At 39.4% G+C, this 16,741-nt stretch overlaps 1 protein-coding gene across 2 annotated transcripts in view; it reads right to left on the bottom strand.

Annotated features, from left to right (window-relative positions):
* The window catches only part of slc8a1b (solute carrier family 8 member 1b), a 92,866-nt gene extending 77,197 nt beyond the window's left edge, over positions 1-15,669 (bottom strand). For both annotated transcript variants that reach the window (XM_065244987.2, XM_065244986.2), the window contains exons 1-2: positions 15,304-15,669; positions 11,886-13,722 (exon numbers count right to left, since the gene is read on the bottom strand). In XM_065244987.2, the coding sequence (XP_065101059.2) occupies positions 11,886-13,711 (1,826 nt within the window). In that variant the 5' untranslated portion in view covers positions 13,712-13,722; positions 15,304-15,669. The remainder of the gene's footprint in view (positions 1-11,885; positions 13,723-15,303) is intronic.
* Positions 15,670-16,741: the final 1,072 nt, after the last annotated feature.

Genomic DNA, 16,741 nt, shown 5'->3' with positions numbered 1-16,741 from the left:
GCTAACCTGTAATGTTAGCTCAGTGTAACAGCTGATAAGCATTAGATATGATATATGAATGAAGGTAATTTACTTGTCATTTATTTCCCTTGTTATCAAAACAAACTACTGTAAAAGGACTCAGAAGTAGTTTACTGGAAGTAATGTTTAGTCCACTAAAGCCGTTTGTTTATGTGGTTGCTGCTGAAACAGTCTATATATTATCCTTTACTTATTACAACTCGTTTTGGAATGTTTAATTCTGATTGGCCAGTGGTGACAATCTGAGGTTTGTTATTCCCAAACAACCACCTGAAATTAACAACACAGCCTCATTCGCTTACAGCAAATCATCTTGACAGATCTGATATAATACTTTAAATAAATAAAGTAAATGAATGACATGTACTAGATTTTATTGACAAAATGATTCAACCAAATACATGTTTGTTTGGTTTGAACTTGTTTGAACGCTTCTTGGCTTAAAGCAAATAGGAAACGCTTTGCCTCTAGGTCTTCCACCACCTAATTCATTTGTTCATTCATTCAGTCAGTGAGTATTCACATCATGCAGATGCTTATTGTGTTTATGTACATTCTATGTATTTTTAGCATTTGTGTATACAAAACAGCGCTACATAATCTTGAACAAACACGTGCACCTGCAATGCAGTACAATACGCTATCCAAACACTGTCCCTCTATAAAACACAGAAAGCTATTAAAGTACACTACAAAAAGAAGATTCATTTAACCGCATTGAAAAACAACTGACAGACAGACTGATATCCAACTTTCTCACTGGAATAGATCGGCTGAGAAGAGTTTGATTAATTTAAACGGTGTATTTGATCGATTTCTCTCTCTCAGCACAGCACTGATAACTGGGACGAGCGTAATTATATCTGCCTCCCAGGAACCGGGCTGAGCCGTTCCATGAAGCCTTTTGTGTTGCGGAGAAAAATAACCTCTCAGCACGTCCTCATCTGCCGGCTTTGAAATGATGCATCCTGAAGAGGAGACTTGTGCAAGAGAACAGCATAACCAGAGGGGAATATGGGATAGATGAACCACTGAGAGGGTTGACATCCTGCTAACAAAACGGCCAACAAAACGTGACTGCAGGATCGAGATGCTCTCACCTGTCACTTCGTAACATAACATGCATGTTCTCTATCTTTCTGTCAATGATTGTTGTATGCAAAAATGGACTTTGAAGCAAAACGTTTTTTTTCTTCTTCTTTGGAAGAAGTCTTGAAGAATGTACTTCAGCCTTTTCGACTGATAACACCATAAGGTTTACATTTGGCTTGTGATCAATGCAATTGTATGAGCAAAAGACTACAATTAAAGTCATTAGTCACTAATAATAATTTATTTTACCAATAATTCAATGATCTTTTAAAAGAAAACACCACCACTTTTCAATATTTTACTATGTTCTTCCCTCAACTTAGACAAATTAATACATACCTCTCTTTTCTCAATGCATGCACTTAATTGTTGTACAGCGCATCCATTTAGCCTAGCACCATTCATTCATTAGAATCCATTCATTCCTGGATCCATTCATTTATTGCAGCACTTTGATCTCAGGCGCAGTAACATCAAGTCGAAGTGCTGCAAACTAAGTGCTCTTCGCCATACAATATAGTTCATATTTTTTATCCGATTAGAAAATCACCATGTTTTATTTTGTGCAACCATACTTACTTGTGAACTACTCATGTAACAGTCTTTAAATAGGAAAACAATTGTTTGGTGGGTTTTAAATTCATCCCTGTTTGGATCCTAATAAATAAATGGTGCTAGGCTAAATGGACGCGCTGTACACTGATTAAGTGCACACATTAAGAAAAAAGAGTTGAGGGAAGAACATAGTAAAATATTGAAAAACAGTGGTGTTTTCCTTTAACTTCGTAACAGCCATGACTAGTAGATCATCATCATAGAAAACTAGAAATGAATCGATATATGGGGCAATAATCGTTATCGGTCGATAACTGCAATTTTTCGATTACTATCGAAAACACTATCGATTATTGGCCGATGGTTTAAAAACAGCCTGTAGTCATGGCTGATATATCCTGTCAGTCGAAGGCAAACAGGGAAATGCAATGAATTTGAGTTCTGTGTATAGAAAATGTAAAGAAACATCATTAGTTTAATATTAATGGTCATTATATGAATGTATAACATTCAGAAAATGTAATCTTTAAAATTTAGTTAATGCAAGTTAATATAAACATCAAACTATCGGCATCTGTAGTTATCAGTAGAGGAGAGCGGGGGCGAAAGTACATTTTTTTAGAAAAACTTCATTTTAAAACCCAACGTTAGAGACAGAGATATATTTTTGATATGGTCAATAACTCACAAGTGTGGTCTATCAATAACAGGTGGAATTTTGAACAAACATAAAACGAGTCGACTTCAGTATAATTTCACTTTAAACATAAGTAGTAAATTGTTCCTTTCGACCCCACCTGCAGGGACGAAAGTAACACACAAGTACCACAACAAAACAAGATAGATTTTTGTGTTACACATGTTTTTATTAAATATACATGACTATAACCTCATTAATATGTAGCTGGCTGCAAACATATTTTGTAATTTACCTTTGTAAAAAATAATGAAATTACATTTTTCTTTTACATTTCAGTTTTATGAAATGTTTCAAAAGTAACCCGACAGTAAAAACTTAAATTGTTGAGCATAAATTTTTTTTAACAGTATGAACACTGTGAAAATAAAATTAAATAAAATTAAAATAATAATAATTTTCAACATATACAACTGTATTAGCAGCGGGACAAAAGTAACAAGTGTTACTGTACTTTTCGTCCCGACAGAATCTCCTCATTTTAAAACGCAATTTACTTTTATTTTGAAAAACTCAGAGAAGTGAAACTTCAGGATGTGTTAGGTCACTAAATAATCTGTAGATTGATCAGTACTTTTAACACATGAAACGAAAAACACAACGCGTTATAAGAATTCATAGGAATTTACTTATCATGATTGAAAACACCTTTCTGGATCTACACGCGGATAACGGTGAGTAAATAACGCGATGTTTGTCAGGTCTGTCAAGGGTTGTTGTGCTAAAGATGCTGTCATAGTTTGGGATGCAAATGTTATCAGGGCTCGGAGAAAATCGATTTGTTACTTTCTCCTGCGTTACTTTTGCCCCGGTTCTCCCCTATTTGTAGAAAAATGTTATATATCGGTGCATCTCTATTGAAAACAAATTCAAATTGTTCCTGATCAACTTGTTCATAGAAAAACAAAATCAAAGTGGTACAGAATGACATAAGCTGACGGCAGATTTTTCATATTTTGGCGAACTACTGTAAAAAAGATGTCACTGTATGCCAGCATAAACTAATAGTGGACATAATGGATAAAACTTAGACATAAAAAGGATATTTTCCCTTTTGCTTTCCTTTCTCACTAACTCTCTCTTTCCCCTACTGTCTGTTTTTCTTCTCCTCCTGCCTTTCTTCTTTCTAATGAGGACGGATCGTTTCTTGTGCTTGTTTCAACATCATGAATCTAAAGCTGAGCTCATTACCGAACCCAGGACATTTAATAACCTCCTTTTCAGAGAGCTAATAAGCATTAATGCTCTTCGCCTCGCTCCAGGCCTGAGACTAAAGTGACATTCAGCAAATCACTGGTGATGTCGGGCAGAAGGATCACCCTAACTTTCATTCCATCAGCCAAACTCTGGAAACACTGGTGCCACATCCAGCAGAGTCTGGATCAGTTCCGAGGAAAATGTGACCTGCTGGCCACCGTAGAATAGTAGAGACAGTTTTAAAACTGTAAAAAAGTCTCAGAGGAAAAATCAGCTTAGAAGTTTCACTGCAGAAGGCGAAAAGCCATCCGGAAACAAGGATGATAGTTCAGGCTTTGTGCTTAAGTGTTTTTTGTGTGTATGACATAATGTGTATAAAATTGGTTTAATCCAGGAAGATCAGTCTCCAACCGCGGCATGACTTTCCTGCTCTACTAATCTCTAAAGAGACTCATGCCAATGTTTCCACCTGCACTAGCTCATTTATACACTACATCTCTCTTTCTCTCTCTCTCTCAGTGCTGTTTCCTTGTTTCTCTTTCCTCTTATTTGTGTGCTATAGAATGGTGACCACTCCATTACATCTGTTGCTTAGAGATGACTTTTTGTATGCATGGCTCTCTCGCTTGTTTCCTGTCTGTCTCTCTTTTACAACTGGAAAACATCTCCATTACATTAGAATCCAGAGACGTTAATTCTGCGTGACTGGATGAATGAATGTGACATGTCTTTTCTCATGTCTAAGCATAAAACATGTGAATAAAGGCCAGCCAAAAGGACGACTATGAAACTTCTTATGTAAAGCTTCAGGCACAGGGTGTGTTTGTGTGTATATTCATAGCTAATAGTTGATCTTCTGTAAAAATTTGGGTCAACAGAAAACAGAAATTTGGTGGTAATATCCCACACATACACATCAGTGTGTGTGTGAGTGTGTGTGTGTGTGTGTGTGTGTGTGTGTTCTCTGGTTACAGTAAATAGAATTAGCAGTGTTTTGGCAGAAGTAATTCCCACCTGTTAGCTCAACGCCTGCCAGAGAAGCCAAAATATAACAATATAACCAGACCCGCAAGCATTCCACTGAACTCTCCTGTTCTCGTTTTCTCTCTTCTACCTTTCGAGACGCCACTGTCAGACTAAACCTAAAACAGTGAGACCCTAAAAACACACATAGGCATACACTGACAAGAGAAACAAGAACCAGAACAACTTACCTTGTAAACTTATTATCTCACACACACAAATATACAAAAACTATAAGACCTCATCAGTGACATCATCACACCGCAGTGCGACATGTTGTAATTGATCTAAAACCATTTAAAACTAATTTTCTTGTATTTCTTTACAATTATCATATGTGCAGTTTCTCAAACCTCATAGAGGTTAATTTTGAGACTACAGGGAACAAAACAAGCAGTTCCCAACCAGCATAAACCTACTGTATAAAAATATCATGGCTGTCATGAGATTCAAGTAATTAAAACTATTTATCTTGAGCAAACACAAAAAATGCTCATCTTATCCACCATTCTCCACAAAACATTGCTCTTTTTTTAAATGTGTCAATCAAAGTAAAACCAAACTAGTTATGAGTTCATTTGTAAAGATGCCATTTGAAGAAAGAACGAAAAAAAAGAAAGAAAGAAAGAAAGAAAGACAGATATGCTGATGGAAGACATACAGACGGATAGACAGATGGAAAAATATAGACAGACATACAGTACTGTGCAAAAGTCTTAGGCCACCATGCCAGAATTAGATTTGCTGTTTTTGCAATGTTATAATGATTAGGGCTGGGTATCGATTCAGATGTTCCAGATCGATCCGATTTCGATTCGCAAGCTATCAATTCGATTCTCGATTAGAATTTCGATTCCGGTTCTCGGGTCGGTTTTTATACTCGATTCTCGATTCAACTCAATGAATATAGATTTAATACAATTACTATATTAAAGCTAGTGTAGGTAATCCTGTTCAGATACATTTTTTATTATACTGGGTGAAATGGTCCTTCTATCCTGAGAGTAGTCAATACATTATGTGTTCAGAAAACGGAATGAAAACAATCAGACCTCTGTAGCAGCTGCAGGACAGTAAAAACTCCGACCAATCACTGCCATTCGGTGCGTGTGTAAAGAACCAATCAGATGCCTTCATGTCTCGTGGCCCACCCCCACTGCGCGCGCTGCCCTGCGTGCACTAATCACGTCATCGTCACCCTGAACACTACACCGAGTAAGCAGGAGTTTGCGGCACCGGCACAATGGAAGATAAAAAGCAGCCAAAACTACCACTGCCAGCTTTGCTGGTAACTGCTCGCCCTAATAAAAAACCTAGAAAACGAAAATCTGAGGCAGAAAAGGCTGCAACTAAACAGGTACTGGATAAAGCCAGAGGACAAACTCGCGTAAACATCGGTGGAGCATTTGAACGGTGGAGACAACTGAGGGAGCTGAAGGGCCTGAAAAGCGATGACGAGGTTGCGGTCTTTCTGCTGAACAGGTAATAATTTGTTTTGCTTCGGGGGGATTTGTTATTTCCATGATAAATGTTACGTTAGGCAACGTAGCTATTTTTGTAGCTAGTATTAGCCCAATGCTAACATTAGATTCTCTGTCGGTGTAAATCAGTTGAGTTACAGGTGAATGAGACATGAAGTCGTTTGGTTGATGCCTATAATGTGTTGAAATACTCGGTTTTCCTGTGACCTGCAGCTGACTCCGACTGTGGATGCGCGTTCATGTTTGTGGGGGCGTAGCTTTGGACGGAGTGCTAACGAGAGGGGGTGTAGCTTAGAAGAGGTGCCGTTTTCTAATTTTGCTAGCTCTCAAACATTACCTACCCTAGCTTTAATAAAAAGAACAGTAAAAAGAAGTTTACAAGTGGGTAATTAATAAAAAGACAAAAAATGACTTTTTGTGTGAAGGTGGCATCAACGTTGATGAAGCACCTGAAACCGCCATTTTATGCACTGAATGAATGTATGACAGGTTCACCTCTCGCTCCTTGGTAACATCACGCAAGGCAAAAAAGAGGGTGACATCTAGTGAAGAAGACTAGTAATTTCATTAACGTTAATCTTACGTTCAATGTTTGCGGAAATAAATATGAAAAAAATAGATTCGTGCTCTTTGAGAATCGATGTTGAATCGACCACGTAAAAAAAAAAACGATTAATCGAAAATCGCTTTTTTTGGCCAGCCCTAATAATGATCAAACATAATTGTTTCTCAGTCTCTTTAATAGAATACATCCAGAAAAAACAGGAAATGTGTATATAGACGGTTTCATCGGAAGGACATGCGTTGTCGCAGTTAAGTGTCACTCTGGTCAGAACTTTACTTGAGGTTTCAGTATTTTTAATGGTCTGAATAGTTGCTGAACTGAACTCTTGAACAAATACCTTGTCGAAAATAACAAATGTTTTGGTTTTCTAGGTAGTCTACATGTTGTTTATTTTGCTTGTTATATAAATAAACTACTTTAAAAGGACTTTGGTGTTATTTATTCTTAGCTGAGTTTACCGGAAGTTACATGTTGACCACGAAAGCCGCTAGTTTATTTTGTTACTGCTAAAACAGTCTATAGTATTAAAAACTGTATAAAAATGTAAACTGATGTGTCAAGTTTTTAGGGTAAACTCCCCTTCCACTTGAGCAATCGCAGGAAACTTCAGGATCTCTTAAACCTAAATAAAATTAAATCCTATTTTTTTTAATTTTTAAAAGAAATTACTCTTTTTACTTCATTCTGCTTAAGATGTGTTTAGTGCCAAGAGAGGTCACACTAATCACCAACGATGCCTAAAGAAATTTTTGTACATATTTTTTGTTTGCATCTTAATAAAATAGATTGACAAGTAAATATGAATGGACATTAAAACTTCTAAATGAACAAGTCTGGTGGTGGTGCTGGTGCCCTTTTGCACAGTACTTAGGTACGGACACATAAAAAAGACAGAAAGAGACAGACAGCAGGATGACAGACAGAAACAGGCAGAAAAAGGAAAGACAACAAAGCAAACTGAAAGACAGATGGAAAAAGACAGGCAGACAGAGAGACAGAATGCTACAGACATTGAGACATTGGCCTGGTGAAGTATGTGTGGTTCTGTTCATCAGTAAGGCTTGACTCAGCTCTCAGGTTCAGTATATGTGACCGAAACACACCCTCCCCACCTGCACAGGATCACACAGCTTGTGTGCTAATTGAAACATCACTGTTAATAAACCTCTCATTACAGACGCTCAGTCTCTGCCCAGAATTGAAAATTTTTCATGCTGTGGTCACGGAGATAGAAGAGAGAGAGAAAAAAAGCATAGAGATAGACGGCATAAGAACTAAAAGTAAATGTCCAATTTAAAGTTTTTGCTAATATCACATTAATAAAATTTAAATAAATGTTATTATACACAGTAACATATTTCAGGCTTCACACACTGACAACAGTAATCAGTTTCTCTCATTAGTTTAAAGTCCCTTAATAGTTTTTAAATGAATGGATTATACTTCAAGGTAAATAGAGAGACTTTGTTTATTATCCAACAGTTTATGGAAAATAATAAAGAAATGTTTTCCTTAACTCTTAAAAAGTAATTAAGAGAAAGTTAATACTCTTTATTTGCTTTTTTCAGAGTGGATAGGGCTTGCAGGGGTGTCCTGTATGCAAGTGTGTGTCACCCTGTGTTTTACTTTTTTTGTGAGAGAGTGTTTAGGAAACACACGCCTGTGAATGTTTTAGTTGTTTCCTGCAGGCTCTAATGAGAGACGTCAGATTAACACTTCAAAACTGACCCTATCTCTTTCTCACTTCACCTATGTAGCTTTCTATTGCTTTGAAATTATCTGTCTATTTCATCATGCTAAAGTCTAAAACTTACACTAGCCAAGTGCTAAATATGATTACAAATTTGGCTTAGGTAATAGACCTAATTTAGCCAGATAATGTTATTAAAACTTAAACTAAAACGAATACAGAATAATGATGAAAACCCTCTGTATAGTTTAAAAGTGCTTTGTGTAACTTTTTAAAAGATCTCTTGACAGAAGAGAGGGCTAGAGAGAGGGAGGACACCCCCCTCCACCCCGTAGCAGATCTAGACAGGTGGCACTGGGGAGGCGGAGGGCTAGGATAGGGATTTTCATAGCGCACAGATTAAGTTTGGGACAGTGTAGATTTGAGGGAAAATGATAGTAGAAACGAGAAGTTGACTTGCTGAGGAAATTACCTGGAGATGACCAATCATTACACAGATAGAGTTTCATGGCTGAACTTTCCACTGATATAAAAAGTTGAACATCAAATCACATAAGCTACTAAAGAAAACATTGCTTGTGTGTCTCCTGCTTTCAACTGTTCTCAAAAAGGAAATTTTACTATCAAAGGTTTATTAAGGACAACTTAAAGAGCACGTATTTCGTTGGTAAAAAAGACGTTATTTTGTGTATTTGGTATAATACAATGTGTTTGCGTGATTTATGGTTCAAAAAACACATAATTTTCAACATACTGTACATTATTGTTGCTCCAAATATCCCTGCCTTCCTCATTTTGTACAAAGCTCATCGATCGTCCCTGATTGGCCAGCTCGATTACTTTTGGATTTGTACCTTTTGCAAATCATTAAAATGTACTATAAACAATAATCGGTGCTCTTGAAGTCCATGTGATTCATGGCCTTAAAACAACACTAAGGAGTTTTTGCTCTTTGCTCCCCCTACAGGTTAGAACAGGAATTGTCCATTACCACTGTCGTAAATACTGCAGCATAGCTGGTACTGATTGGATTGTAGGTCTGCCGTAAAGCAGTTTTTGTAGTTTTAACTCGAACTACAGGACCACGACCCGACGGTTGGAAACTTCTTTAGTGCGGTTTTGGCCGATAGAGGGCTGCAAAGCGAATGTGAAAGTGCCGTTCACCCTGTTTCGAGTGGATGAACGACTGAAACGTTATTTTAAGGTAAAAAAACTCTTTGTTGTTGCTTTAAAAATAGGCTATTTATGGTTGGTGACAATTAATAAGCTGTGACGACTAAAGTGCTGTCCAGGTAGGCAGATTATCCTCTTCTATACATTTTGTGTCACAAAAATTCTGTTACCTTGGTTTCTTATTACTTTTTATCAATACCTTTCTCTTCCTTATATTTAGCCTTCATTTCATTCTGCTCTCATCTCATACTGCATCCAGAGGGACAGTCTGATGATTGCGTTGTCAGATGAAAATATAGATGTCATTTGTCACACTGTTCCCTAACATACACCTTCACCGAGACACACAAATACAGAAACACGACATGACATGGACACCCCTGCAAATAACAAACAGGCAGATGTACAAGCATTGTCATGACCTGCCTTTCCACTCACTGCCATGATATTTCATGCACACAAATGCAATTTTGAACTGATCACGGACTTTAAATCCGTGTGCATTGTTAATGTGTGTGTAATGTAATGCTATCTTTTCTGGTCTGGCTAACAATCTGCTTTTAGAGCGGACAGACGCACGCTTAATGTTCAGTGCAAACAATCCTCAGCGGCCATTGACCCTCGGAATAGATCAATTACTGTAAAGAAACTACAGGCCTATGATGATCTCAATCTTTACATCTTTGTTTTCTCTACAAACTAGCCTGGAGTTTGCCTCTAGCTCTGGGAAGTAGATCATCTATTTTCTTGTTCCCTGTTTCTTTTTTCCTGGTGCAACCCATTCTGCCTCGCATCTGGGATGTGTTCAAGGACATCACATCAGCTGTCTCTTTCCGTGAGATCCGGCTTCTCATATAAAACCATCAACTGCTAATTCACAACCATAATACCCAAACTGACCCATGAAAGTACCACAAAAGAGAACATAATGAACTGATATCTGCCACATGCGATTCAATTGAGATGATCTACGGTGTGAAATTGAGACCGTAGAGTCCAAATGATCCCATAAGAAAAATATAAAGGTTTCTGTGTCTGCCGACACATCTATGAGGTTAACATTTTGGCGGTACGAGGAGTTTCGTGCTCCATTTTTCTATTTCGCTGACATTCACAATGTTTCTAAAAGAGGCCAAACATGATGAGAGAACCTTCATCGGTTTCAAAGCGAATAACTTGCACAGGGCTGTATTTAGTAAATAGAGTGTCCAAACTTTTCAAAAATGGCTCAGAAAGTGCGATGAATCATGGTTATGCACAGTGAGGTAACCCTGCATTCCAGCCTTGTTCCACATGTATATTCCAGAATGCTGAGATAATGTCCTAATTATACGTTCTGGAAATTTTTAAGATCCGATGGAAATCCAGACATCGCCTTTTACTACTTAAATTCGAGTTTAGCTGTTCAACTGAAGCGGTCCCACACCTCTGCAGTATGGGACATGCACACCCCCCTTCATCATTTCATTACAGGAGTGTTATTAAAATCCACTTAAAGGGGCTCACAGCTTTGCTCTATGGAAAGTATGCAACAGGCCAACAGGCCCCTGAATGTCTGACCCTCAACATCTGCTTTGAATCTGTTTAAAATATACACAGCCCTTGTACAATCGGTCACTGTGTTATGTACCGGGGCGATTGTGTGTGTATGGGGGGGTATTTTTCCTTGTCTGCATTGCTTTTGTTTGCATAGTCGTGTGCACCTTGGCAGATTATTCGCTGTTTCAATAACCTTTGCTCAGGTGCGAGAGACTTGTGAGAGATAGCTTTGAGCAGAATTACTTTTGTGTCAAGCATCTGCTTGTTGGCAAACAACAAAACACACATGGCCGTGGCCTAGAAAACTACACCGTGCATGAGGTCGTTGGAAGCAAGAGAACGTAGGTTGGACTGCCAGTCTAATGCCAAATGCACAAAGATGCCTTGATGCTTTGCAAGGAGATACTGTACAGCATCATCCAATATAAGATTTTATCAAACGTCAATAAATGTAACAACACAGGATTTCATCATCATCATTCAATCAGGCTTTGAGGCTGAAAACTATTCAGAGAGTTGTGAATGAAAGATATAGAAAAACAGAAAAAAGAAGAGAAGCAGATCGGGGGAGGTTTTTGATGACATCCTCAATCGGCTGCTCCTTGCACACAATGTTTCTGATATCACAGTGACATCACAATGATGTCACACACTCAGCAAAACATTTAGCATCAAGCATGCCGCTACATCAGGCGCATACAATTTAGATATACACTACATGCATTACAGTTCTGTTCTGACAGGGCACAATACAGAAGATTTTTTGTAATTCTTGGTAGTAGAATTTTGGGAGTGACTTGTCAGAACAGGCACTCAAATTAGCTAAACACACTTTACGTAAATGTTACTTACAATATTTCGTCATTTTGGAACTCCAGAACACCATGGCTGTCTTCAAAGTCTTCTCCTCCTCCACGTGCTGTTCCCTCAACGGTTTTATATGGCACTGACACTACGCCACGGGCGCCAGACGTACGCAAGACCTTCACTTCCATTACACCCACACTCTCACTTACATGGGTCATGGGCTCTTCGAACGTGAAGATACCGGCATGGTCATCGTCGAAGATGGTGACTGTTGCTGTGGAGGGCGCACCAAGTGTTGCGATGGTTTCCACGTGATTGGCTTCAGTGGTATCTGCATCATCACCCTCATGATGAAGCACCCGGACGTTGCTGAGATGGATAAGGAAGTTTTCGTCCTCTTCAAAGATGTCATCGTCAATAATTCCAACTCTGATCTCCTTTTGAGTCTCGCCCGCCTTAAAAACAACAGTACCTTCTGTGAATTCGTAGTCAGAGCCTGCATTTGCGGTCCCGTCTTCTGTGCGGAATTCCACAGATACGGTCTGGTTGAGATCGCCTCCGCGTCTGATCACATTCACGGCTACGGTTCCGCAGTTTTCCAGGCACTGGTAGGAGCCAGGGTCAAAAAAGATTTTGGAAATTGGATCATTTTCTCCAGTGTCACTTCGTACCTCGTGCATGCTCACTGCTTTACGGGCCTGGTCCGCTGCATGTTTTTTCAAAATGTTACCTGCGCCGGTCATCAAGCGAGTCGCTTGGCATCGGTAGAATGCACGGCTCTTTTGCTGTTGGCTGAGCACCTGGTAATTTGCAAGTTCGATCAGCTGCTCCACCTCTTTATCTGGATGTTTCTGCTTTAGCTCCTTGAGAATCTTCGCCATTTCACGTCTGGCCTCTTCCTCATCCAGGTCTTTGTCCTCCAGTTCCAAAGCCAGAGTTCCATCTAAAAAGTCTACTGCATGAGAGTTCAGCATCTTTCCATCCATCTCAATATCCACCTTGGACGGCAAAGGGCGGTCGCCCTCCGTCTCGATGATCATGCCACGGTGTTTGCCAGCACGGTAGCGCTTGTAAACATACTTGTAAAACAGGAGGCGGCGGTCAGCGATCCAAGCAAAGACGACACAAATGGGAAAGAAGAAAAGAGTGAGAAGACCCTCCCACACTTGAACAACGCCTGGTGAGATGACAGCCAAGATCAGGTAGAGCCACAAGTAGGCAAAGATGCTCCAAGCAGCGGTGACAAAGAAAACACGCAGGTGCTTAACCTTGCGATGCTCTCCATCTGGCACCACGTAGACACAGATTCCGATAATGACAAACATGTTGAAAGCTGCACTGCCAACAATGGTGGAGGGTCCGAGATCACCGGCTTCAAAGTTATGGCCACACACTTCAATGACGGAGAGCAGAATCTCAGGTGCAGAGGACCCCAGAGCCATGAGGGTGAGGTTGGACACAGTTTCGTTCCAAATGCGTACAGTTGTGGTGGTCGTTTCACCGTTTGGTTTCTTAATAGTGATCTCCTTCTCCTGAGAGGTGATGACCTCAATGGACGCCATGAACCGGTCGGCAACAATCGAAACTCCAAGAAACATGTATGCCAGTGCCACAAAGTAAACTGTGGCGCGAGCAACCTTGTCACCAAGGGAGGGATTCTGTGGTTCCCACACCGGGAGGATGACCCCTGGCAGACATATGCCCGACCCACCACAAGACTTGTTGGATTTGTTGGCAGGAGAACTACGTTCCAGGCCGTGGTCCTGGGCATGTTCCGCTGTCACATGGTGGACATTGCAGAGCAGAATCACCATGACGACTAGACACAGAAAGCCCAGAAAGAGGCGTGGGGAAATTTCACGATGCCTCATTGTTCCTTAATCTGGGACAAATAATAAAGAGAAAAAAACTGGGGTTAAGAGAATTAAAGCAAGCATATAGATCACAAAACTTGATGAAGCATCTTCATACATGTCTTAAGAAATTGTTACATTATCGGAAGTAGTGGTACTGATACATTTTAACAGTATTTGGTAAAAGTCACATTAATTTGTAAAGAATTGCATTAGCAGCGTAAAGGTCATAGGTTCAAACCCCAGGGAATTCACATACCGACGAAAATGGAAATATTCAAAAAAGTCACATCCAAAAATCATCATCCGGATTTGATTTTCCATTTACCAATTAGTTGAATTATATTTTCTACAGAATGGATCCACAAATCCAGATGATCCCTTAAGCCTATAGGACACAACGACATAACATTCTGCATGGTGTTTCTGTTTGAAAAGCATTGTGAGGCCAATTCATAATGTCACCTAAAAAAATCCAATAAAGTTCAGGTTAAGACTTTAGTGCTTGACTCTAAGCAGACCTGATTTTAAAAGATGTCTGCCAAATGCATCATCAAGAAAAGGGTGGCAATCGGCCCCTGAGGCAGGAAGATGAAACACTTGCTCATGGTGCAAAACACACGCATGGACACACACCCACCGAAACCCACACACTCACATTTGCAGTCACTGTATTAAAAAAATCAATGAAAACGGTGCATAGCCACTGCTTAGATATAATACTCACTTATAACTAACCATACTAAATACTGTAATAGTCAGAATGACTGTTTCTTACGCATAGCGTAATTATTTTCAGTGTGTTAATCAGAACCTCCTTGTACGTTACGAAGTCATTGCTGTTTTTTAAATAAAACTCCACAATATTTTCACCTGTCAAATTACTTTTACTTAATTCTAGTCTTCATTTCAATCTACCGAGACTGGGTTTAAAATGCAGATAAATGTAAAACAGACGCATTTGTCTGATTTACAGTGCATTCAAGCTTTACATTTCATCATGTGTTCCCTGGACTAGACTCGAGTCTACAACCTTTCCGCTGCTAACACAGTGCCTATTGAGCTAAAGGGACAATTAAAAGGATTAAATTCAGCACTACTCCGATCTCGCCCATTCATATCCACATCAACCAACTGCACTCATTCAGCACCTATACCCTATCCACTAAACATCTGTCATCCCACATCTCTCGCGATGATGCGGACACGCGCATAATCTCCTGTTATCGATCACATAAACGTTCCCAGGGTCGACTCTGTTTTTTCCGCGACGTGTGCGTGGAGAACAGAGGCTCGTGCCGTGCCGCGAGACCGGAGCGTGTTTAACACAACTTTCACGTGCAAGCCACAATCCCGTAACCGATATGCAGGAGGCGAAAGCAGCCGGTTTAGAGATCAACAGCGGGTCAATGCGGACCCTACCGAACTGGAACGAGTACCTATCAAACTGTTCACTCCCCGTAACGATTATATGAATCATGTTGATTTCGGGATGCCCCACATGCCTCGATCCCATCACCCAATGTCACAATATTGTCTCTTAAACCAATAAACCCCAAGCAAATCTATGCCATTATATATAAAACAATGATTAAACTGAGCTCTCCTACCGTAACGGACCGGTCCGTCTGGGTCCGAAGAAGTCCGTGTCAGGGATAGCGGCAGCAGTAGCGTTTAACGGAGATGGTGGGTGTCGGGAGCCGTCTGTAGTATCCCAGCTCGCATTAGTTAAGGTTTTTATACACGAGATACCTGGACGATAAGAGACCCGCACGAGAATTATATTTACCCTACGGTTTCCATACACGCGTTTGTTTTTTACCCCGGACCGACCCGTAGCGATCAAATATCTGATGCTTTATCAGCAGATTTCAGGAGAGCTGAAATGTGCGCGCGAGTTCTTCCTCATTCTTCCCTCTCCTCGTTTAACGTGCGTGTGTGACCGCGCGCCAGCTTGTGTGTGTGTGTGTGTGTGTGTGTGTGTGTGTGTGTGTGTGTGTGTGTGTGTGTGTGTGTGTGTGCGTGCGTGTGCGCGCTTGCCGCGGAGCCTCTTGCTCTGAGCGGGACGCGGAGAGAGAGTTAAAGGGTTTATCTCGCTTTCTCATACTTTTACACACGAACACATTAATGGACAAGCATGTTTTAATAATCAACTATCTATCGGTAACAACAATGATAACCACGTGATAATTACGTCGCGTTTCATTCGTAGTGGTGAAATGTATTATTCTTTTTTTATGATTCACTTATTTTTCTACACTGCAATTTCTTTATTCTTTAACACGTTATTCTCTTTAACCATGCCTATACACATTTTAGCAAATAGGCTATCTGTCATATCATCTTGACCAATTCATATATAATGTGTTTAACGCTTGTATTAAAAAAAAAGAAAACTGATGTAGATGCAGATAATTGCTATTTTTATGCCACTGGCAGACTGTTGTTAACACTGCGGTTAACTTTGTTTATTAATAAACTTCTCGGAAACCCACAATGTTGAAGTAACATGTATAAATGTAGGCAAACAACAGGCACAGTAATTTCAATTTACACGATGCTTTAAATTGAATAAATAAAGCATCATAAACAGCCTCAATTCTGATTCTTAATATCGATCTCCATTCTTTCCAAAACAACCATCACAGAAATTCTACTGGTTTTCATTAAAATACCAATAGGAACCATTAGCTTTTACAATTAAAACTAAAATTCATTTTTGTAGTGTGTTTTGGGACATTTTCAAGTAGGATTTAAAGCACCCAATAACAGAACCCAACACATACCAGTAGAAACCCATAGAAACCATTAAAGTTTCCATTACAACCAATGAAATTTCCATTAAAACCATTAAATAAAATATAATTTCTGTAATCGTTTCTATTGTTGTTGTTTTTTATATAGGGAATGCTGTCTTAATCCGTAAATTATTGATATTGATATTTCACTTGTTTCAAGACTCACATTCATGAAAAGGATTTATGCTGTTAGAAATTGTAGTATCCTGTAATATTTATAATACTGTGATATCTAGGCCTATTTACTATG

Source organism: Paramisgurnus dabryanus, chromosome 17 (assembly GCF_030506205.2).
Source record: "Paramisgurnus dabryanus chromosome 17, PD_genome_1.1, whole genome shotgun sequence".
Lineage (NCBI taxonomy): Eukaryota > Metazoa > Chordata > Actinopteri > Cypriniformes > Cobitidae > Paramisgurnus > Paramisgurnus dabryanus.
This window is presented reverse-complemented; position numbering and strand designations above follow the sequence as displayed.